The sequence below is a fragment of the Ursus maritimus genome, unplaced genomic scaffold (genome assembly GCF_017311325.1).
Source record: "Ursus maritimus isolate PB19 unplaced genomic scaffold, ASM1731132v1 scaffold_35, whole genome shotgun sequence".
In the NCBI taxonomy this organism is placed as follows: domain Eukaryota; kingdom Metazoa; phylum Chordata; class Mammalia; order Carnivora; family Ursidae; genus Ursus; species Ursus maritimus.
The window spans coordinates 19,561,798-19,585,825 of NW_024426119.1; the positions used below are offsets into that span (position 1 = coordinate 19,561,798).

Below are 24,028 nucleotides of genomic sequence, written 5' to 3' on the forward strand. Positions count from 1 at the left end.
CATGTACTTCTCTTGACATAAGAGTTGTATGCCTTCTTGGCTGAGTTATCAGTATCTTCCTTGTCATTTTTCTCCTATTGAGTTTCATGCTAATGGACTTGACTCAGACTTTCTCTTTTCATTTCCTTGAGAATTATTTTTTAATTCTCTTCTCCTTTCAATTATAATTTTAATTTTCCTTCTATTCTTCTTTCTCTTATAAATTAAAAAAAAATGATAGTCTCAAACTGTAGCATGCATCAGAATCACCTGGAGGTCTTGTTTAAAAAACAGACTGCTAAGCTCTATATTTTAAGAAACACTGGCCCAATGAATCTGGGAAACTTAAATACTAATAAATAAACTTCACTCTTGCCTTTATTTTGGGGGAGTGGGGGCAAACAGAACACAAGATCTCTCAAATAAACTGTCCCATCTAAACTGATATATTAATCCAGAAAGCCTATCTCAGTTTTTGGGTGACTCATGTGAACTGCCACTGAAAATTTAAATGAATACAGATGTCCCTTTGCAATAATTAACACCAAGAATTAGTGATCATTTGTTGTAGTTTTGTTTTCATTTGTTGTCCATTAATCTAGATTTGGAATTCCATGTGAAGATAGGTTAATACAAATTAGGAAGATGACACAATAAGGGAGGGGGGGTTGATAAATGGTATGATTAGAAGGAATATTTTACAATTTATCAAGGAAGTATAGCATGAATACCATTGTAAACATACCATCTTCTCTTACCACACACATACATGCACGAGGAACACACACACACACACACAGAGAGAGAGAGAGAGAGAGAGAGGTAAATGAAAGTATTTAGGGTTTTTTTCCCACATCTATGATTATTAAACAGTTCCTAGAACTGCTACAACCACAACATGTGGTGAAAATAATCGTTGGGTAATGGGTGGATTGCATCAGACTTGTGTGATTGTACTGAATTGTGGTTGGTAATGAGCATTGGAAATGACACATAGCTATGCTTTTGCCTGTTTATAAACATAGGTGTATATTCATGTATATTCATGTGTGCATTCATCGGTTCAGAGCATTTCTAGTAAGTGTCAGAGAAAGGGGAGAGTAGGGAGATTTAACAAAGAAGAATAAGAGCTTGGGGTATAGTGAGTCCTGTATTTGTGAAGTGTAACACAAAAACAAATGTTATAATAGGAAGTATTATAGGAGGATAGGGATGAAGTACTTATTTCTCTCTGAGAATCTCAGGGAAGACTTAATGTAAGAAGTAACTTTTAAATTGAACTTGGAAGAATACATGAGTCTTTACTGGGGAAGGCAAGTAGGGAAAAGCTGGGGCGGGGGGGATTATGCACATTGTCCTAAGGTGGAAACTTATAAGAGGATTTCAGAGAAATGTCAAATATTTGGATGCAGGTAGGGCATATAGTCTATGTATGGGGTAGGCATTAAACACTAGGGCTAAAATCAGGTACAGAGAGTAAGATATTGGTCCAGGCTATGCTAAGGAATTTAGACTTTATCCAGTGGTCAGGGAGGCATCTACAAAGGAAGAACCCTATCAACGGAGGTGGAAGCAGGAAAGATGTGTGTCTAAACAAGGACAATGGTAAGAAGCATAGAAAAGAAAATTATGGAAGAGAATTTAGATATAGAGCTTATACTATATATTTGCTAATTAGATGCTGAGGAAAGAAAGAAGTCAACTATGACTTCCCAGTTTTTAGCTTAGGCACCTGGAATGATGATTACGCTATTTTATAATGTCAGGAAAGTGGAAGCATCCTTGAGTCATCTTTAAATGTCTCTGTGGTATTCTGGTAGTCGTTGCCAAAGTGCCTAAATCTTAACAAATAGCTTTTAGAACAGGAAAACGATTTATTAGTCATATGAAATACAGGATAGAATTTTTATTTTCAGGTACGAGACATTATCTATTAAAAGCTAGTATTTTCGCAAATACGTATGTGCTATTTCTTTGAATAACTTAAAAGTTGTCTGTTTCTGGACAAGCGTAATATTGATAATTCTCAATAGGATGAGGGAAAGCAAACTGCCATCTCCCCTTGTTAAAAAACACCAACATTCCTGTTACTCATATGGAGTTTCTGTACCTCTGAGGAATGTTGAAGAATGGAAAAAAAAAAAAAAAAGAAAAAAAAAAAAAAAAAAAAAACAACCACGAAATAGGTTGACTATTATTGCTGTAAGAGAAGGAGGCCAGAGAGATCCTTTAAGGTGTTTTCAATCTCTGCTCCATCCAGAGTCTTTGAAGTGTGCATAGGTACAGCTTTACTCTCTTGTCATTCAAATAAAGTTAAGGAAGACTGAAAGTAGGAAATAGGAGAAGAAAGAAATCAATTTTTCTAGGGAGATTTTACTCACTGTAGAAATTAGTAAGAAACCATTCTTGTCTACTAAAAAATAAGGACCGACATAAGTTGACAACCAGTGATTTGTGAGGGTAGACTTGAAAATCAGCAGAAAATTGCTGACAAGTAAACCAGAAAGATGACAAGTGTGAAATAGGGTTTGAGGCAGACCAAGTAGGAGGTAGATCAGAACGATGTTAAATATGAGAATACTTTAAGTGAGGCTAAATAAATTTATGGGGCAAAAAGCCAGTTCTGGTATAGTCCAGGCAGTCAACAAGATGAGTAAGATGTAACCATGCCTTTGTGTTCTCATTGTCTTTGTGGCTACTATGTCAAGCACAATGTTCTTTTTTTTTTTTTATTTTTATTTTTTTATATTACGTTAGTCACCATACAGTACATCCCTGGTTTCTAATGTAAAGTTCGATGATTCATTAGTTGCATATAACACCCAGTGCACCATGCAATACATGCCCTCCTTACTACCCATCACCAGTCTATCCCATTCCCCCACCCCCCTCCCCTCTGAAGCCCTCAGTTTGTTTCTCATAGTCAGTAGTCTCTCATGCTTCATTCCCCCTTCTGATTACCCTCCCTTTTAAGCACAATGTTCTTAAATGTCAGGGTGGCCTGACACCTGTATTTGGGTGAAGAGCAATAGAAAGAGACAATACTTCTTTGAGAGAAGTCCTTAACAATAAATATGAAAAGAGTAAAGAACTCTCAGAAGGTGTTCAATATGCAAATATTTGAATTTGTAAGTTAAGAGAAGATAGTGCAGGGAAAGTGTGAAGAAAAATTAATGGTAATAGTTGTGCTTAGTAGATGATATGATGAAAAACTACAAAATCAGTCTGAGAATCTTCCTCTAATGGTGAGGTCCCACATGATAACTCAGTAGCAAACAACAAAGATCAGTAGTAAAAAGGCAGAATGTCCAGAAGTATCACGTTACATTAACGAGAGCACTGAAGCCTTGCTATACTCAGTGTGTGGCACACCAACCAGCTGTCTGGTATCATCTCAGATTTTGTTAGAAATGGGGTGCCTGGGTGGCACAGCGGTTAAGCGTCTGCCTTCGGCTCAGGGCGTGATCCTGGCGTTATGGGATCGAGCCCCACATCAGGCTCCTCCGCTATGAGCCTGCTTCTTCCTCTCCCACTCCCCCTGCTTGTGTTCCCTCTCTCGCTGGCTGTCTCTATCTCTGTTGAATAAATAAATAAATAAAAATCTTAAAAAAAAAAAAAAGAAATTAAGAGAACCCCCCCCCCAAAGGTCAGCTCAATCAAAATCTGTGCTTTAACAAGATTCCCAGGAGACGAGTGGGAAACTGAAGTTTGAGGAGCACTGATATGGGAGACTTTACTAATGCCAGGTGAAAGTCGACTGGGTGTTACATATTATAATTTTATCTTGGCCTAGGTTATTTAAGTGAAACAGTAATTTTTAACCCATTTATTTTCAGTGACTTTGCTTTTCTATTCAAAGATTCATCTGAGAATGTGACAAATGCCTTAGACACCTCTCTCCCATCCCACCCCTTCCTAAACGTGGATGCAATTTCAGGATATGACTTAAGACCAGCCACAAATCCTAATTTAAGAATCAGTGTTTAAAAGAATCCCAAACACTCTTTTTAACGAACTATTAATTAGAAACCACCTGAATCCTTGTGGACCCAATCTACCATCTGGCTGCTATCTTGGGGCCTAGCAAGGTTTGCTCTTAATAAAGACTTTGAAGACACAGACATATGTTACACAATCAGTGCCCTGAACAGGACTGTCCTGATTTAACAATTGGCAGGCAACCAAATTCTATAGATACCAAGATGACAAACACAATGTCTGCAGTCAATTGGAATTACCAATTAAACATTTCAGTCACTTATAGGCATCTAGATATTTTGGTGGTATTACAAATCATTTCCAACTTCTTGTTTACTAAATTATAATCCTCGAGATTATCATAATGGCTAGTATTTGTTTAGTATTTATTATGTGCTAGGAAACCATTCCCCCTCACCCCCATCTCTCTCTGTCTTATTATTTCTCCTTACAATAACTTACAGGGTAGATATTTTTGTTCCTTGTTCACAAATGTGGAAAGTAGGGCTTGCTGAGTTTAATAAATTATTCAAAAATCAGAGCTAAGAAGTTAATGGAAAGTAGCAGAGCCTGAACTCAGACCTAGGTCTAAATTACTCCAAAACCTACATTTGTACTTGCCAGGATAAAGACTACAAGAGTTTTCAGTATAAATTTCTAGAAAAAATTCCATAAAACCAACTTTGTTTCACAATTTTCCCCTTTCCTGTGCTTCCTTTTGCACAGAAAGTACATCTTTTATTTTTTTAATCAGTAAAATAATTTATCCTGGTTTTATTCAATAAGTTATCACCATAGTGTTCAAATGAATTACAGTCTATCACACTTGCAAAGTGGTCAATGTCAAATGTTAAAAAACAAAATAATTTGGCTCATACTCATTGAGTAAAGCTGGGGACAAGTTGTTTCATCTTAAATTAGATTATTTCTTTTACAGCAGTTGGTGAGTTCATGGAGTAAAGCAAAAAGCTGCCAACAGCTACACGTCTGGAAGTTCTAGCTGGCTCCTCTCTGTTGACCTGACCTTATCACAGGTTGCTCACAAGTTGGGCTCAGCTGCTTTAGTCACAAGATGAACTATGGAGCCCAAATTATATAACAACACAGAGTCTTTCTAGGTCAATGGTCCAAAGTACAACTCCATAGTCAATTAATTTTAACAACGTTCTAAAGGCAAATAGGGAGTGTCAGAACATTACTATCAATGTGCACAAGAGCCTGCCAGATGAAAGTTTTTAAGTCTATGCCCTCTATTCTGTGAGGTACTCTTAATCCTCATTTTCTCTAGTAATTACTATTCATACCACATTTTAAAAAAGGGTGCAGTGCATTCCTTGAAGCCTTGTATTAGACTGACATAGTGACAAGGAAGAAGGGAGAGAAGTGAACAGATTCACATGCATTTGTGAACCCTCGCCTAGGGGTTTAAACCTTGGATGACCCCTGAAGGAGAGTGCTTTGAGACTCTGACAGATCTTTCCCCCGTTATATAAAAATAATCATAGTCCAGTCCCATTAGCATAGTGCTTTCAAGTTTGCAAAGTGCATTTGACATATCATGCAATCCTCACACCAACCTGGGGACTCTCTATGGCCTTTTTTTTTTTTTTAATTTAAATTCAATTAGCTAAGGTATAGTACATCATTGGTTTTTGATATAAGGTTCAATAATTCATCAGTTCAGTTATGGCCTTCTTTTTTTATAGAAAAGAAAATCAAGGTTTGAAGAAGCATTAATTCCCCAAGGTTGCACAGCCCGTGAGTGATAAAGTTTTCTGAAGTTGGATTTCCCAGACTCAGATCTCTTGTTGCCTCCGGACTTGCAATACCACAAATGTTCAGTTTGAACATGGTAGGTATTCTGTCCTTGTCTGTAAGATTCTTTGCATAGGACTGTTCCATTTGCAATTCACTTCAAGTAAACAAACACATGATGAGTTTCTACTATGGTTCAATAAATACAAGGATGGAAAAAACAATCTTTGCACTTAAAAGTCTTCTGTTCTGGTGGAAGAAGATGCAAATATAAAGTGCAATCTGAGTTACTCCCTTAATATAGTTATCATGCCTTCTTGAAAATGTGTGTGAATATGCAAACGTAATAACTATTGAATTGCACACTTTAAGTTGGTTGAATTGTATGGTATGTGAATTACCTCTCACTAAAACTATTTTTAAAAAGTCAAATAAAAAATTCTTTTTAAAAAGGAGATTCTTATCTCAAAAAAAGCTAAGATAACTGCAAAATTATTTACTCTTGATCTTAGACCTGATTTTTGATGATACAATCTCAGCATTTTGGGATACTCTTCTTATACAAAATTATTAATCTATAATCAATAAACATCTAAGCAAAGTTACAGACGCTTTACTTGTAGCATTCCTATCTTCACTGCTGTTTCCAACAAATATTAAATTTTTGAGATTAAATTCCTTAACAGAAATATTATTCATAGTTCTCCAAAATAACTACCTATTTTAAAAAAATAAATGTAATATAAAACACCCAATAGTTACACAAATGTTACTACACAAGCAAAGAGAGACCTGGCCTAAACAAAATGTGTACTGGCAAACAGTGCCATCTGGGATGGTTCTAAATAATCAGATTCTTCCAAAATGTGGGCACGAGCCTCCCTGCCCACGGCCCAAGCCCTGATCCAATGTGAAGGTGAGAATGATGTTGTACAAAGGTGTTGACCTCTTGGAATGTTCCAAGGAGATCACAAGTGGAAGTCTCCTCCTCTGCTCACCACTCCACTGAGTTGGGATCACCCAGTAAAGTCTTTATTCATTTGACAAGTAATTACTGAGTAGCTTCTATTTTGTAGACATCACATTAGGCAAAAACCTTACATTGTGGTGAGGAAGACGGACTATTAAGCAATCAAACGCACACGCGTAAAGACACAAATAAAAGATAGTAATGAGTTGCTACACAGCCGATCAAAATACGGTTATTCCTGGCAGTGAGTTTGGATCCCAAGAGGATGACATTAAACTGAGCCCTATGTGGTTGCTTATGGAGACTGGTGGGAAGAGAAGTTAAGGAAATAGAGCAGCTGGTTGAAAAAGCTCAAAGAACTCAGAATGTGCTGAGGAAAAGAAAGGAATCCCTACGTAGGACACCCTACGTGTTTGACCTGAGTAACTGGATGAATGGCCATGCCAACATCGCCATATGTGCAGGAAGAAGAAGCAGGTTTGGATAGGGGAGATTAGGAATTCTTTGTTGATCTTATAAATTTCGAGATGCCTGAAAGACATCTGAGGAGGATGGGGGAGCATAAGGGATGGGACTAAGGGAGCACATGCTCGCTGAAGAAACTTACTGGCCTAGTGCACTGGTGCTTTCCATTTGACTTAAGAGACTCCTAGACTTCAGAGAGACCACTGCAGCAGAGTGGTATGAAAGGATGTGGTTGGTGGGAGGCAGAGGTAGAGGTAGACAGAACAGGGCTGGAGAACAAACATCTCATCGCACCTCCAAGCAGTCTGATTTAATGCTAAAGATAGAAAACCTCTGTATTTGTGGGTGGGAGACCCAGACTTCACCAGAAAACCAGATATTAAAATCTACTGTGTGCCTTCTTTTTCAAATAATGAAAATGTCCGTATGTTGTGTCCCCCAGCATGTTTACATTTTAGCAATGCTAAACAACAACAACAACAAAAACCCAGCAATACCATGAGCATAAACTCTGAACCAGTCTTACCCTATTAATCTATTTTTCATGTTACAGTCAAAATGCTTTTTCTAAATTCCAAGTCTGAACAAGACATTTACCTCTGAAATCCCTTTACTGTCTCTTGTTAAACTCCTCACCATGGCCCACCAGGTCCTCCATGCTGGTCCCTGCCAATTTCTCCAGCCTCTCTTCTTGCTACCTCTTGCTCAGAGGACCTGCTGAGTGTGCTTTCCTCAAATGTACTTTGGGCTCACTCTCACCGCCAATGCTCTGTCCTCTACCAGGATAAGGCAGAGACGCTTCTTGCTCATCTCTTCCCAGAACTAACTCCTACTTCAGGTTTCTGTCAGATAACCCTTCCTCAGAGGAAGTTGCTCTAGAAAGTTCCCCTTGTTCCCTTCTCTGAAATCTGATTTAGATGCTTTTCCTCTAGACATTCTATCATCATTAACCTTAATAAACCTCATATTACGTGTGGCTACCTGCCATAATTTTGTTGACGACAGGGACCATTGCTGTCGTGTTCACTGCTCTAAGCCCCACACTAAGTATAGTGATGGAGATTTAGCATCCAGGGGCTCAAAATACACTGTTGAACAAATGCAAAGCAAATTTTCTCTAGACTATAAGTTACTAGAAGACAGGAAACCTAGACTGGTCAAAGGATATTGATAGAATTTTCTAACTTAAAAAGTACTATTTTTTAAGATATTTATTTGCTTACTTACTTATTTATGATTGATAGAGAGAGATACTGGGAGAGGAACAGAGAGGCAGGGAGAGGGTAGGGGAAACAATCCCGAGCAGACCCACGCTGAATGCAGAGCTGACCATACTGGATCGACAGCTGGATCTCAAGGCCCTGAGATCATGACCCAAGCCAAAACCAAGAGTTGGAAGGTCAACCTACTGAGCCACCCAGGTACCCCTAGAGTTCTATTTTCAAGAGCTCTATTTCCCTTGTAAGATTTGGACTTATTGAGAACAGAGCATCTGGCAAAGAGCCTTGCCATTGTCCTTTTGAAAACTTGGGTCAGAATTTAACTCTCACAGCCATGGATACAATTTTCAAGTCTATCTGGACAAATTTCTGGACTCATACTACCTACTCATGCCTTCAATATGGTCTGCTTTGGTAAATGAACTGCCATAAGGTACCCCTGCATCTGAGTATTAGCCTATGAATGAAATACTTATTATGACCCTGCGGCTTAGATGACTTGATTAAAAATGTATGTTTTTGAGGGCTTTGAAAGACTTGGAGACCTTTATTTTCCTACAATGTGGAAATAAGTTTTAGAACTAATCACAACAGCATTTTAATGTATCAATTCTTTAGATTTAAAATCAAGAACACAAAATCACAATTTACCTAAAACATGTGTTCTAAGAAGTATAAATATTTCTAATTACCTTCTAGTGCGTATTTCATATCTTGAGCAAAAAGGGTCCACATAATTTCAGCACTTATTTTTCCCATGTTCAGTTCTTGAGGAAACCTAAAACCAAACACAAATATGAATACATCAAAAAGAGAAATCTGTCTAAAAAATGAAATACTTCACTTGACATATATGCCACAGTAATTGTTATTTAGTTCATAAATACTTTTATTTATGAGATTTTTCTTTATAAACTTCCATAGGTAGGGGCAAAGCTACATACCAGAGTATGGAAATAAACACAATTATTTGGTTGGTCCTGGGAAAATAGACTCTGTAACATTAGTCCAAAGTAGTGGTGCCTGGGGCTTCTGATAGATGTCTTAGGCTATGTGTGTGTTTGTTCTAAAGAGCCCTTTTAGTTTTATCAAACACTCTATGTTCATATATCTCAATTTTGAAGCTAGGGCATATGACTCTGAGTACCAGACACCACGTAATACCCAAAACAACACCGTACATTCGTCTGTTAGCCATTTTCCTTAAAGCATGGTTGAGGGCTTCCATTCTTTACTTCCTTAAAATAAATTGTTTCAGAAAGGCTCCTCTCTTCTCTGGTAAAATGGCCCACTGGGGACCCATTCATCAAGACTCCAGAATTCCCAAGCATGTCTGTGTTTTAGATCTAATAAACTTTAGGATTAAGTTTCCTACTGCCGCTGAATATGCATTCTGTTTGTATGTGTTTTCAATCTTATAAGGCTCCTAGTAATATAAGCCCAATGAATACAATGACTAAGTCTTTTCATTATATTGAAAACATCACATGCCAGTGTGTTAAGACTAAAAATATTTTCTAACAAATATTCAATATATACATACAAAAAAATTATACTAAGAAACAAAAAAAATATTTGTTAAGGAATAAAACTAGCTCTCACATTCATTTATATTTTTGAGTTTAAGTCAAAAAAGAGTAATACGAGCCTGAATGGGATAGAAAGTGTTACCTAAGTTAACACGACTTCAGTATGACCTCAAATAAGAAAAACAAAACACTAATGCTACATAAAACTATTCTAGCCCAACTTGCCACCAAAAGCAGGTGTGTTTCATCAGATATCCCTTACCAACTGCTATCTATCAATTTGCCTAAAAATGTCAATTGATATTTTATAACTTAACATGCAGAATCTGTACATTTATCAAGTATTAAAATTCAGAACACTTTCTATGATCAAACAAATTAATATAACCTGAATACATGCAAATTAGTTTTCAACATTAAATTTCACTCTATGGATATAAAAATAACCTTAGGCAAGTAATTTATTTCAAAAGTTTTCATTTGTGGATAGGCACTAACATCACACAATTTGTAGCATATTAATTTTTATGTAATAATTATGTAGCAACAAAATTGTGATAGAGCATAATGAGAATGCTTTAAGCTCATAAAAGGAAGAAATTTTAATTTTTTGAATCAAGAATGAAGAACATATTAATTCACTTTATAATGCTCTGAAATTAAAAAAAAGACATTATACAAAAAGAAAACTAAAGAACAATATCTCTCATAAGGATAGCTACAAAATTCCTCAGTAAAAAATGGCAAATTTGATCCTGCAATATATAAAAAGAATAATACATCATGATCAAGCAGGTTTATCCCCAAAATGCAATGTTAGCTCAATGTTTAAAAATGAACCAATGTAATTTATTGTATTAATGGACTAAAGAGAAAAACTTATCACCTCAATAGACAAAGTATCTGCAAAGCTTAACTTCATTCATGAAAAATAAATAAAATTCTAAAAACTAGGAATTAGAGGAAACTCAACCTCATAAAGAGAATGTACAAAAACCTACAACAAACATTATACTTAAGGGTCTCATACTAAGATTGGAATCAAAACAGATATTTACATCACTACTCCTATTAAGCATTATACTGTCATTCCAAAGATTGAAAAATGACAAGAGAAAGAAATAAGAAAAGGGGCATATAGATGGTAAAGGAAGAAATAAAATTCTATTTTCAGACAACATGATTATCTATGCAGAGAATCCTCAAAAACCAACCAACAAATAGACAAAAAGAAAAACACTAGAGAAAAAGCCACTAATTGGTCCAGCAGGGTCATGGAATAAAAAGTCAATATACAAATCGTTGTATTTCTGTACACTAGCAATGAACCATTGGAGAATGAAATTTAAATAACAGTATCATTCATAATACCATCAAAGTTATAAAATACTTAGGTAAAATCTAAGAAAATATATACAAGATTTATATGAAGAAAACTACAGAGTATTGAGGAAAGACAGCAAATAAAACCTAAATAAATGGAGAAATATATTGTACTTGCAGATGGATATACTCAATATTGTTAGAATGTCAAATTTTCCCAAATTGATTTATAGATTCAATGAATCTCAATCAGAATTCCAGAAGCATTTTTTTTTTTGTGGAAACTGACAAAGTGATTCTTTTATTTTTTTTTTTTTTAAGATTTTATTTATTTGACAGAGACAGCCAGCGAGAGAGGGAACACAAGCAGGGGGAGTGGGAGAGGAAGAAGCAGGCTCCTAGCAGAGGAGCCTGATGTGGGGCTCGATCCCAGAACGCCAGGATCACGCCCTGAGCTGAAGGCAGATGCCTAACGACTGCGCCACCCGGGCACCCCTAAACTGACAAAGTGATTCTAAAATTTACATGGTAAGGCAAAAGGCCATGAAGAACAAAAAGTAATGTTAAAAAAAAGCTGAAGCATTTACATCACCTGTCTTTACAGTTTACTATGAAATATAGTAATTAAGACAATGCGTCTTCAAATACAAGGTTATTTTTAAATAAGATGTTCCAATGATTTGATGGGGAAATGGTAGTCTTCAACAAGTTGTCCTAGAGTAATAGGATATCTATATGCAAAAAAAACAGACCTCGACCCATATTTTACAACATATAAAAAATTAACTCAAAATGGATCACATACTCAAATATAAAACCTTAAACTATAAAGCTTCTAAAACAAAACATAGTAGAAAATCTTTATGACTTTGCATTAGGCAATGGTTACTTAGATATGATGCAAAAAGTTCAAATCATAAAATAAAATATTGATAAATTGGACTGTGAAGATTAAAGATCTGTTCTTCAAAAAGTACTGTTGAGAAAATGAAAACATAGGCAACAGTATAGGACAAAACAGTTTGCAAAACATATATCTGATAAAGGAATTTTATCCAAAATATATAAATTAATGTCCAGTCTCAATAATAAAAAAAATACCCAATTAAAAAAAATGGGCGAAAGATTTGAAGACACTTGAACAAGGAAGATAATTAGATGAAAAATAAGCACACGAAAATGTGTTCAACATTACCATTAGGTACTTACAAAGTAAAACTATGATGTGATACCACTATATGTCTACTAGGACAGCTTAAACAAAATGAAACAAAATAAAAGAAAATCTGACAATACCACAGTCTAGCAAGGTTGCAGAAGAGCTGGAACACTAACATATTTTGGCTGAGAAAACAAAACATTAGATTCAGACTGGAAAGAAATTTGGCAATTTCTTATAAAGTTAAAAATGCATTTAACCAGCAGTCCCTCTCTGGGTATTTATCTAAGAGAAATGAAACTATATTTATAGCAAACACTGTACATGTTGCTTAATTCTTAATCACCAAAAACTGCAAACATCAATGTCCTTCAACTGATAAATGGATAAATCAGCAGTGATGGATTCACAGAACGGAATTTACTAAGCAATGAAAAGGAATACAATACCAATACATGTAACAGAGCAGATGAGTACCAAATGAATTATGCTGAATGAAAGATGCTGGGCTCAAAAGCCTACATACCATGATTCTAAAACATTACTGAAAAGACTGAAAGAGAATATACATCAGTGGTGGCCAGTGGCTTGTGTGAAGTGGGGTTGATCATAAAGGAGTGTGGAGAAACTTTTGGGGTGATAAAAGTGTTTTATATCTTAATGTTGGTAGTTACATGACTATGTGTTTGTTTTTTATTTCATTAATTTCTGCTCTTCATTTTTCCTTATTTTGAGTTTAATATGTTGCTTCTTTTCTAAATTCTTAAGAAATATACTTAGGTAATTAATTTGGGGGCTTTTTTCCATTCTTATGTGTGTTTAAGGTATAAATTTCTTTCAGGAACTGCATTTAGCTATATCCTAAAAAATATTTTATTGTATATTCATATTAATCCAATCAAACTGTTTCCAAATTTTGATTTTGATATTTTTCTATTTTGGGAAGTCTGCAATTTTAATGTTCTAATACCTTTTTTTTTAATTGAAGTATAGTTGACACATAATGTTACATGAGTTTCAGGTATACAACAGAATGATTCAGTATCTCTATACATTATGCTCTGCTTTGCTCACTACAACTGTAGCTATTATCTTTCACCAGACAATGGTATTACAATATGATTGACTATATTCTCTATGCTGTACCTTTCATCCCTGTGATAATTTAATTCATAACTGGAAGCCTGTATCTCCCACTCCCCTCCACCCATTTTGCCTATCCCCCAAACCCCACCCTTCTGGGAACCATCAGTTTGTTCTCTTTATATATAGGACTGTTTCTGCTTTTTGTTTATTCATTCATTTATTTTTAAAGATTTTATTTATTTATTTGACAGAGATAGAGACAGCCAGCGAGAGAAGGAACACAAGCAGGGGGAGTGGGAGAGGAAGAAGCAGGCTCATAGCGGAGGAGCCTGATGTGGGGCTCGATCCCATAACGCCAGGATCACGCCCTGAGCAGAGGGCAGACGCTTAAAGACTGCACCACCCAGACACCCCCATTCATTTTGTTTTTTTAGATCCCATATGTAAGTGAAATCATACATGATTTGTCTAATCTTGATTTCTTAACTTCAGCTGTTTGGATTTCCTAACTTCGGCTGTTTGGATTTCCGAATATCTTTTTGTTGCTGTTTTCTCCTTAGCCTATGGTCAAAGAACACATTTTGAATGATTTTGATATTTTGAAATTTGTTGAGATTTTCTTTACACCCTACCATATAGTTAATTTTGATAAATAATCTTTATTTTACATCTTTTGTGTCCTTGAACATCACTCTATTTTTTTTCTGTACTATCTTCATGTTAACTAATTTTCTCTTCATTTGTGTCTAACACATTGTTGACTCCAATATTATTAATTTCATTTGTTGTGGTTTTCAGTTCTAGAATTTAGTTTCAAGTTCATAGCTGAATTTTTCCTTTTTGTTAATTTCTTAACTATATTAATCACAATTACAACATCTGAGTCTCTAAATTCTATTGTATTAATCTCTTACAATGTCTGCTTATTTTTGATTGAATGAAAGACTTTGTGAAACATGTATATACAATTTAAGTATCTGTATGATACTTAAATCCTTCAGGAAGGATTCATTTTTCTTCTGGCAGAAGTGTTTTAGGGTTTGAGAGAGATGACCTTTAACCATCTAGGGACTGAGTTCATTCAAAGCAGGTCTGTATTTTACTCATACTCCCAGCATGTATCCCTTCATAGCCCCAATTGTACACTTGGGATGTTCATCAGGACCCCCTACTTCACAGGGCCTGAATTTCAATTATTCTCCTGTTCCTGTGCTCCGCTTTCTCAGTTTTTCAGTTGCTACTTTCTAGCTTCTTAGGCTCTCAGTCTTTGTCTCTGGGTAAATCAGTTAATGCTTCTAGGCGAAAGGGTCATCACATATCCAACACAGTTTCCTAGTAAACAAATGTGTATATCATAAGAAATTCAAGGAGATAAAAAATATATACATAAATTGGCTGGGATGCCTGGGTGGCTCAGTTGCTTAAGCATCTATCTTTGACTCGGGTCATGATCCCAGGACCTGGGGATCAAGTCCCACATCAGGCTTCTTGCTCAGCGGGGAGCCTGCTTCTTCCTCTGCCTGCAGCTCCCCCTGCTTGTGCTCTCTCTCTCTTTCTGTGTCTGTCTGACAAATAAAATCTTTAAAAGAAAATAACAATTGATGGAAGAGATAAGCTGTGCACTCCAATTAGTAGTTGTAATTACCATAAAGAAAGACTCTAAAAGTGACTTCTAAAATATTTTTTCCTTTAATATGGAAGTTTTGATGAGATAACTTCAACACAAGGAATCTAAAAATTAGCTGTTTATCTCAGGATTTTCTCAATTGCATAATCAATCAATGTCAAGTGTGATTTTCATTCTTGAGAAACTGTGGGTTAAGGGGCCTCATCACTAGCATTAATCCTCAACATGGCAAAACCTAAACCAAACCAAGTCACCATTTAAAATAAAAACAAACAGTAGAAAAACACACACAATATATATATAAAACAAAGCAATAATATTAATATAAAAGGAACGGTTAAAAATCTATAGAAAAAGATGAATATTAGAAAAAATGGCTAATGGAATGGCCTATTTTTTTATTTTTTTAAAACATTTATTTATTTGTCAGAGAGAGAGAGAGAGCCCACAAGGAGGGGGAGCAGCAGGCAGAGAGAAAAGCAGGCTTCCCACTGAGCAGGAAGCCTGATGCAGGACTCCATCCTAGAACCCTGGGACCATGACCTGAGCCAAAGACAGACACTTCACTGGCTGAGCCACCCAGGTGTCCCTGAATGGTCAATTTAAAAAGAAAAACTTGTGTTTGCTTAAAAACATAGGAAAAGAGATGTCTAACCCTTCTAATAATGAAATTTTCATTAAAATAGTGAAAATTTTTTACTGAAAAAATTTCAGATTAGAAAACATCAAAAAATGGTAAAAAAAATGTGGACTTGTTTAAACCTGTTTTTCAAAAGTCATCTAATGACTCTCGATGGCCTTCCAATGCTTATGCAATTTCAATACCTGTGTTACTCCCACTCCCTTCTGTCCTGTATCCCAGGAGTCCCCTCTCTGGGCTGCATTATCCTGATGTTATATGAAAGCACAGAATAACATGCAACTATCAAAAGAACAAGATAGATTTGCTTGTATTGACACAAAAAGATGCCTATCAGGCAGTGTTACATGAACAAAGCAAATTACAAATCAGTATACATAATACGATTCCATATTTTGTAAAAAAAAATATATATATATATATATGTATATATCAGTGTATGTATATTTAATATGTGTATAATAAACATTATTAAATGAATAGCTATGCTTATATGTGCAGAAAACATGAGCCAGAAAAAAATACACCTGACTACTGAAAATTTGTAAGGCTTGGGTGAGGAGGGTTCTCATGTTTTTTATCTTCTTCACAAATACGATGCATAAACATGAGAACTCTTATTTTCTGCTTTATACAGCCCTGTGAAGCTGAATAAGATTACTTTTGTAACCACAAAAATTTTTAAAAATCATTTCTCTTTTGAAATAAAATGGGAACTTTACCAAATATGTAATTTTTTAAAATTTTATTTCTTACAAAATCTGTATTTGGTTATTAATATTCTCATTTTACGAGTGAGCAATTGGTGGTCAGAATTTGAGCAGTGATCTATTTTCCTAGAGTTCACAATAATCTCCAATAAAGCAGAAGCTATTCAATGATGTGTTTTTTTGATACTTAGAAGAGACATAAAGGTAATTTTGATTACATTCATTTTAGAAGCAAGAACATTAGAGACTAAGAAATGTGTCCTAAACCATGAAACAAATCAATGGCAGAATCAGAAAGAGAACTTATGCTTTTTTCATTCTTTTTTTTAGGACAGTAACAAAAATTCCTTGGCACTGAAAATGTCTTCATAGCTAATTTCGTCTTTTTTATATTAACCTATTAATTTTGCCTTGAATTATTTACAGTTCAAATTATTAGCTTCGTATTTTATACAACAGTCCCTCTTAAAATTTAAATCTCAAGATCCACTTCTTGCTAAGCTCTACTACTATGCAGAAGACAATCTTTGGAGTCTGAGATATTTTCTGAGATCTGTTTTAGAAGTTTTGCTGATAGTGTATTATGATATGCTGGTTTCAAATTTGGTTACCTATGGAGATAATGGATATCCTACGCCAGAAAAAAAGAACTCAAAGCATATTTATTTATTTACTAGTTACACAAGTTCTTCAGAAGTCTGTATTTTTATTTTACTTTGTTACTTTTCTATGGTATTTTGGGGGATTTCAAAATATTTCTCTGGCTCTTTCTCATATATAACATAGTTAAATAAAAAATAGCACTATTTCGCGCTGAATCTAGATAGCAAGTGGAGTCATCAGCCTCTGTTACAATCCATAGCATGTTCTCCTTTCCACAATTCTGTGGATTCTCCCTTTGACAAGCCTGTCAAATCTGCTGTCCCTCCCGTCTTCCTACTGCCGCATCCCTTATTCAAGTCTTAACCCTCATTTGCGCCAAGAATTGCACTCGTTTATCTATTTGCCTTCATTTCTCTCTCTTCCAGTACACCCCCATATTATCAGGTAAGTTACCTTTTAAAAACACAGGCCATAATATTGCAACAAACATTTATTTTTAATTTTTTTTAATTTTTATTTTATTTTTTAAAATTTTTTAATTTTTTTAGGCCATAGTTTTTCAAACTACTGCTTTAAAACCATCAGCTGCTTATTATACATTCATTAGCATAGAAAAGTATCAATTTATTAATGTTACTTTCCTGGCCAGTGATGACCTCATCCTGACTTTAACTCCTATCTCTACTCTCCAACATTTCTCATGCTCTACCCACCGAGCTTACTTGTAATTACTCAACATATCTGATGTCCCATATCTTCTCATCACTTTCCCCATCTATTCTCTTTCCTCCTTTGAACGTCCATTTGATTGTAAGTTCCCCTTCCTTCAAAGCACAGCTCAAGTATCGCCTCTCTCTAAAGTACTCTGTTGTACTCAAGGCAGAATTAGCAGTGATTAAGAATCTGTGAAGGGTAAGGGCAAAGAAAAGGATACCATGACTATAAACTGCATCATAGCTCACTTACTATTAGGAGTTAGTGATTGTATTGGTGCTTTTTTACTATGTAAATTCCATAATTTTACTGTTGACATAAGATTTAACTTAGTATAATTTCACTGACATTTGCTTTATAGTTCAAAACTGATAAAAATTATATATTTTTCTTCAACTAATTTCATTTAGCATTAGAAAACTCCTCTCCACTTAGAATCTCTTCACTACCCAAGAATGTTTATAAAAGCTTCTAAATGTATACATGTATTTCCTCTCCACGTCACTTAAACAATTCCAGAAGCCAAGATAGAGTCTGGTGATAATATCTGCAAAGCTAAAAGTTCCCACAGCAATTTTTCTCCTACCTGCCTAGAGAAAAAAAGGGGAGAAAAAATTCACAACGATGAGCAAAATACAAAAGATGAAAAAAACCAAATCTGTCATTGGAGTGAGAAGAGAGGCACTTAGTATGTGTCCTAATAGATTTTATTAAGTTCCAAGTAACTGCTGGTTAGATTTCGTTTCCAGTTTTTAAGGGGACACAAAATAATCATATCCCCCCAAAGGGGTATTTTTTTTTTTTTGCACTCTGTCCAAATTCCCCTTACAGATTTGCAAATACATAATCTCACATGGGCAACATTTATATCCTTTATCTGTGCTGTATCCCCAGTACTAAATTACGATGCAGAAGGCAGAGTTGTTTTCTTCCAACACACTTCACAGTTGAATATTCCTGCCTTTTCTTGGGACTTGCTAATAAGTCTATGCAATCTGCATATTTGCTAGAGGCTTCTCTTCCACAGTTTAACACCACTCTTGCTATTTTGTCTGCACAATCCACAGCAGTATAATGTAGTGGTTAAACCTCAATGCAATCCAAAAATAGATATTTGATTTCTCCTCGGCTGCTTAACTAATTCACCCAGTGGAGTAGTGAGTGACCTCTTAAAACTCAATGTCCTCCTCTGTCAAATGGGAATGATAATAAATGTGCAGTTGGGGTTTTTCTAGGGCTGTTGTGAAGATTAAGTGATATTCTACACATAAATACTTTGTACAGCCACTGGCACATCATGAGCGCTCAATAATTGCAACTATAAATGAGACATACATGAAAATATTATTTAAGTTCCACTGATTTCTAATGTGAACAAAATAATCCTAGAAACCAAATGGAAGTTTACGTTTGAATTTGCTAGTTTTCAGTTCTCCAGAACAAAATACGCTGCTAGTAAGATTAATAGCAATAAACTTGATTGCAGAAGGGAATTCTTAGTACCCCCAGGAGTAAACTGGTTTCACAAACTTCAGAAATCACAAGTACATTCTAATAATGAATATGCTAATCACAAATTCCAAACTATGAGGCATGCAGCTTGGAAGAGGCTTTGATTTCCACGGCCATTCCCTAACCTCATAAGTATTATATGTGCTTACAAATTAAAACAGATGCACATATGACACATAAGATTTTCATATTTCATCACTCATATTTTAAAAACATAACTGGCTCTCCTCATACTGATCTGAATTTGTGAGGTTTTATTTTTCACAAATTCCCTAACGTACGTCTCTACCTCTTTATTTTCAAGGCAGTTATAGCTTAACTTAGTCTATCATTTATAAAAAGAGGTTTAATGAAATAACCAATCTATTCTAACATTATTAGAATGTCTCCTGTTTTTAATTTGTAGCAATTAATACAAAGCATAAATGTTTTAAATCTTGAATCCCATGAGACACAATTAAATAACCCAATTTATTATCTGCAAATCTCTTCATGAAATAAGAGAAACAATCTACCACTGCCAAATTTGATGATACTGAGTCATTAGTCACAACAGATAAGATTAGAATCTGTTAAATGTGAAGTATTATACTGATATACAAAGTTTGTCTTTGAAGAAAGTATTCTTTGTTACAAATGAGTAAGCAATGGTTTTGTTACTGCACGTTATACATGCAACTAAAACTTCATTATCACCATCAGAATTCAAGAGACATTTAGTTAGCTGTGCTCTTTCCACAGTAAAAAAAATCAGTTTTTGTTAATATGTTCTCCATTTAAGAATACTTGACATACATTAGTGCAATTAACTGCCATCATCATGAAGAGAAGGAAGAGCCAAGAAAAATGAACTTAATTGAACAAGACGCTACTAGTAAATTATAAACTAGCCTTACAAGGTAAAGCTGTATTAAGGGAAACTGAAACATACCATAACATTACAGTTAAGCATCAAGGTTAGCTTAGGTATTCAGAGTGCAAACTTCTCTAACTGAACATTTCCTTTGCTGATAATTTTCCTTTTTACTTAAATTCTCCTGCACCTAAACCAAGTAGATCACCAATGCCATTTAAACCCAATTACCCTTTTATCTTTTTGCTTTCTGTTTATTTACATTTACAACCTATGGCATTATTTTAATGAACTCAGATCTTTAAATACACATTTAAGTATGAAAAATAAAATTAGAGATGGATCTAGGTTAACTCTTAAACTTCACATTTTGTAAGGCAGTGAAAATGCCACCTGGCAGCAGAGAGGAGGAGAAGATGGCCAGAAATGGATAGCAACCTTGGACTATGTGCGTGGGGAAAATAATACTGAGTTCAGATAATTGTTTCTCAAGCTCCCCAAGTACCTCCAGGTTAGAGACCTGGAGGGAAGCAAGTCCTTGTATTCACGATGTGGGGCAGGAAGGTTGAGGCAGTAGAAAAGAGATGGGAATTCACACCTGTGGAGGGTCTAGGCAATGCCAGGCTCTGGGCCAACTACTTCATAGGCATTATCCTCGAATCCCGATAATGGTCCTAGGTCTTAAGTTTTACCTCCCAAATTTTTAAATGTGAAAATCAGTCTGAAAGATGTTGCATAACTTTTCTAAGTTCTCATGGATCAGTCTGTCTCACTCAAAGATATTAGATCACTAAACCACTCAAGCCACCTTTTTCTCTGAATACTTAAAACACACTCCTTTTTCTTTATTTTTACTTATGTGATCATCTCATTCAAAAATATTAAGATGGTTTACAAAATTACTATAATAAAGTGAGATTTGCCTTGAAAGTTGAGAAATTAAAGGAAAAATTAGGCTATAAAAATAAAATGAGAGTAGACATGGAAATGTATGCTGTTAGATTCTATAGAGTTATTAAATGTGGACCTCTGTTCTCACAGTCCTGGTACCTACTCCACAGTGAAAAACTGAGCATTTTTATCTATCTCAATTGTTCAGGAAAAATAGTTCTTTTAAGTAGTGAATTGAGGGGGGAAAAACATGGTTTCTCCTGAGGGTGCCAGTAAGTACCCACTATTTATTACCATTTTTCTTCCGATAAATAACAATTTGCATATATTTTTGGTTGGTTTATATACAACTGCAGCTGGTACCATATGGTCTATCTTGCACTTTAAACTTCTTGTGAGTCATTATTGTTACAGGTTTACAGACTAATCATGAAAACATCAGAAATGTTTGGGTGGGACACCCATCATTCTACTCATGGGATTTTTACCTTACAATTAATCCTGATCTTAATTCAAAGAGTTGCTGAGATTCTGGTTCTGCCACTTGCTAGGTGTGTGATCTAGAAAGTTACTTAGCCTCTGGGCTTCGGTTTCATCATCTGCAATTTGGGGATGATAACAGTACTGATGTCATTAGAATTAAGTTGAGGATTAATTCAATCATTAAACTGTAGAAGGGTTAGTGTAGCGCCTGGCTCCAGTTAATTCTCGATAGTTCCCTACATGATAAAGATAATATTTAGAACATTTAGATATCAAGATGAAAATCCAAGATGAACCTTTTCTTTCCTCTATGATGTGCACGGAGACAGGTAGAAAATTTAAATCTTCACAAGTGATTGAATTGGTACAACACTTAGTAAGCATTTTTATCACAGGGCTTTTAGAAAACTATCCTTAATCTTTCCAGATAATGTACTGTTTTGGGAATTTGCAAAGAAACACCTGATCTGTTTTTAAAAAATTCAAACTGGCTGTAATTAACAAGAGTAAAAACTTTCAAAATAGCGTCTTTTCTTTTGTACCTTTAGTCAGATATTTTTAGCTCAGATTTTTTTGATTTTCTGATATTCATTCTCCCCACTGTAAAACTAAGCTCTGCAGAACTGATTGCTTGTAGGAAATAAATTGTTTGCTCATATTCTGACAATTCAGATTGAAGCATTCCTTTACACTCCAACAGCAACCTAACTGTGCCGCCAGTGGAAGACACGTGTCCTTCCATGGAATATCATACCCGGTTTGTTATGTTACTTTGGTTATAAGAATCATAGACTCACGTTAACTATAAATAATTAACAGGTAATTTCTGTAAGCATAATTTGCATAATGAAGAAATGAGACTAACCTGCATTGCTATGTTATATGGAAACCCAAGGAAAGCTGAACTCCGTGTAACAGGTGGAGCAATGACCAGTAGAGTCAGACCTCCCAGAACCACGGACAAGCAGCTCTTTCAGAGTTGAAGGCAACCAGGGGAGCGCAGTATGCGACCACAATGGGATCCTCACTCAAGAAACCCATCAATACCATGACTCTGCCGCTCTCACCATCTCTGCTCTTCCTTCCAAGTATCCTTTTTCATCTTTCACTGACAACTGCCTTATTCCCTTTCCATGCTGCTTCTCTCCCGGCTTCTGTTTATTCCTCATTTTGATTTAGTCTTAATTTTTTAAAAGATTTTACTTATTTGTCAGAGAGAGTAAGACAGAGAGAGTGAGGAAGCACAAGCAGGGGGAGTGGCAGAGGCAGAGGGAGAAGCAGGCTCCTCACTGAGCAAGGAGCCCGATGCAGGACTCGATCCCAGGACCCTGAGATCATGACCTGAGCCAAAGGCAGACCGCTTAACTGACTAAGCCACCCAGGTGTCCCTGATTTAATCTTAATTTTAGATCACTTACTACACATATCTCCAAATCTGTAACCTTTCAGTGTCTATACTTCTTGTCAACTGTCTCATTCTCTAGATTTCTTAGTCTAGTTCCAGAGAGCAGACCAAGTTTTTCTCATTAGGTTATCTCAACAAGGGACCATGAGAGAAAGAATTTAATTCCAGAATGACTTGTGATGTGGCAGGCACAGTGATTAACCAATTAAAGACCAATGTTTAATTCTGTACTTATCTCTTTTCCAATTAAATCTTCGGGGCTCCAACTTTGCCTAGTGCCTGACATATGTCGAGTATTCAATATGTATTTGTTAAATTTAAATGAGAATGTTAATGAAAAATGATAAAAGTAGAGCAGGAAATAAAAAATAGAATAAAAGTCTTTAAGCTAAAAGAAAAAATTAAGCATTTGCCGTATCTTTCCTGTCCTCATTCTATTCCAGGGTAATCAAGTAAGTAGCCCTAGTAGATGAATGGAAGTTCTTCTTTACAGAAAAATTCTAACTAATAAATATTGAAGGAATAACATTACAAAACCACAATTTTGCAGTCCCTATTGGATTAACTGATTTTGAAATGATCATAAATAAACAAAAGCTTTAGGACAGAAGTCAGTAGAGAACTCTGGAGTGGAAGGATCGGGCTGCCAGCACAGACTAATCTTAGTATCACCACAGGGGAAACCAGACTTAATGTGAGCCTTGACGTGATGGACTATGAAGCAGAGTCACCTGTTCAGTATCTTAAAAAAGATAAATAAGAGGAACCTGAAAGAGCTTCTAGAGCTAATGTTCAAATATAGGGAGTATCATACATGGAGGAATGAGTTAAATGTAACAAAGAGGGGGAAAAAAAAGATCCGACAAGGGCAACATCCTAAAGGACAAAGCACATGGCCTGTGTAAGGAGTCAGTGGCATGGATCAAAGAAAAGTGAAGGGAGCTGAGCTAGAATAAAAGAGTTAGGCTACATAATTACCAAATATAGTATGTGAGCCTTATTTGGATCCTGATTAAAGCAAACGCGAAAAGGCATTTTTAAGGAAAAACAGTAGCATTTAACTGTGGGACCGAGAACACAATACCATGGCATTACTGGTAATGCTATTAGTTGTGACAATGACACT

At 35.5% G+C, this 24,028-nt stretch overlaps 1 protein-coding gene across 2 annotated transcripts in view; it reads right to left on the reverse strand.

The window, feature by feature from the left end:
• UNC13C (unc-13 homolog C) overlaps positions 1-24,028 on the reverse strand; it is a 538,361-nt gene that overhangs the window by 168,731 nt on the left and 345,602 nt on the right. For both annotated transcript variants that reach the window (XM_008705990.2, XM_040620622.1), the window contains one exon: positions 9,060-9,145. In XM_008705990.2, the coding sequence (XP_008704212.2) occupies positions 9,060-9,145 (86 nt within the window). The remainder of the gene's footprint in view (positions 1-9,059; positions 9,146-24,028) is intronic.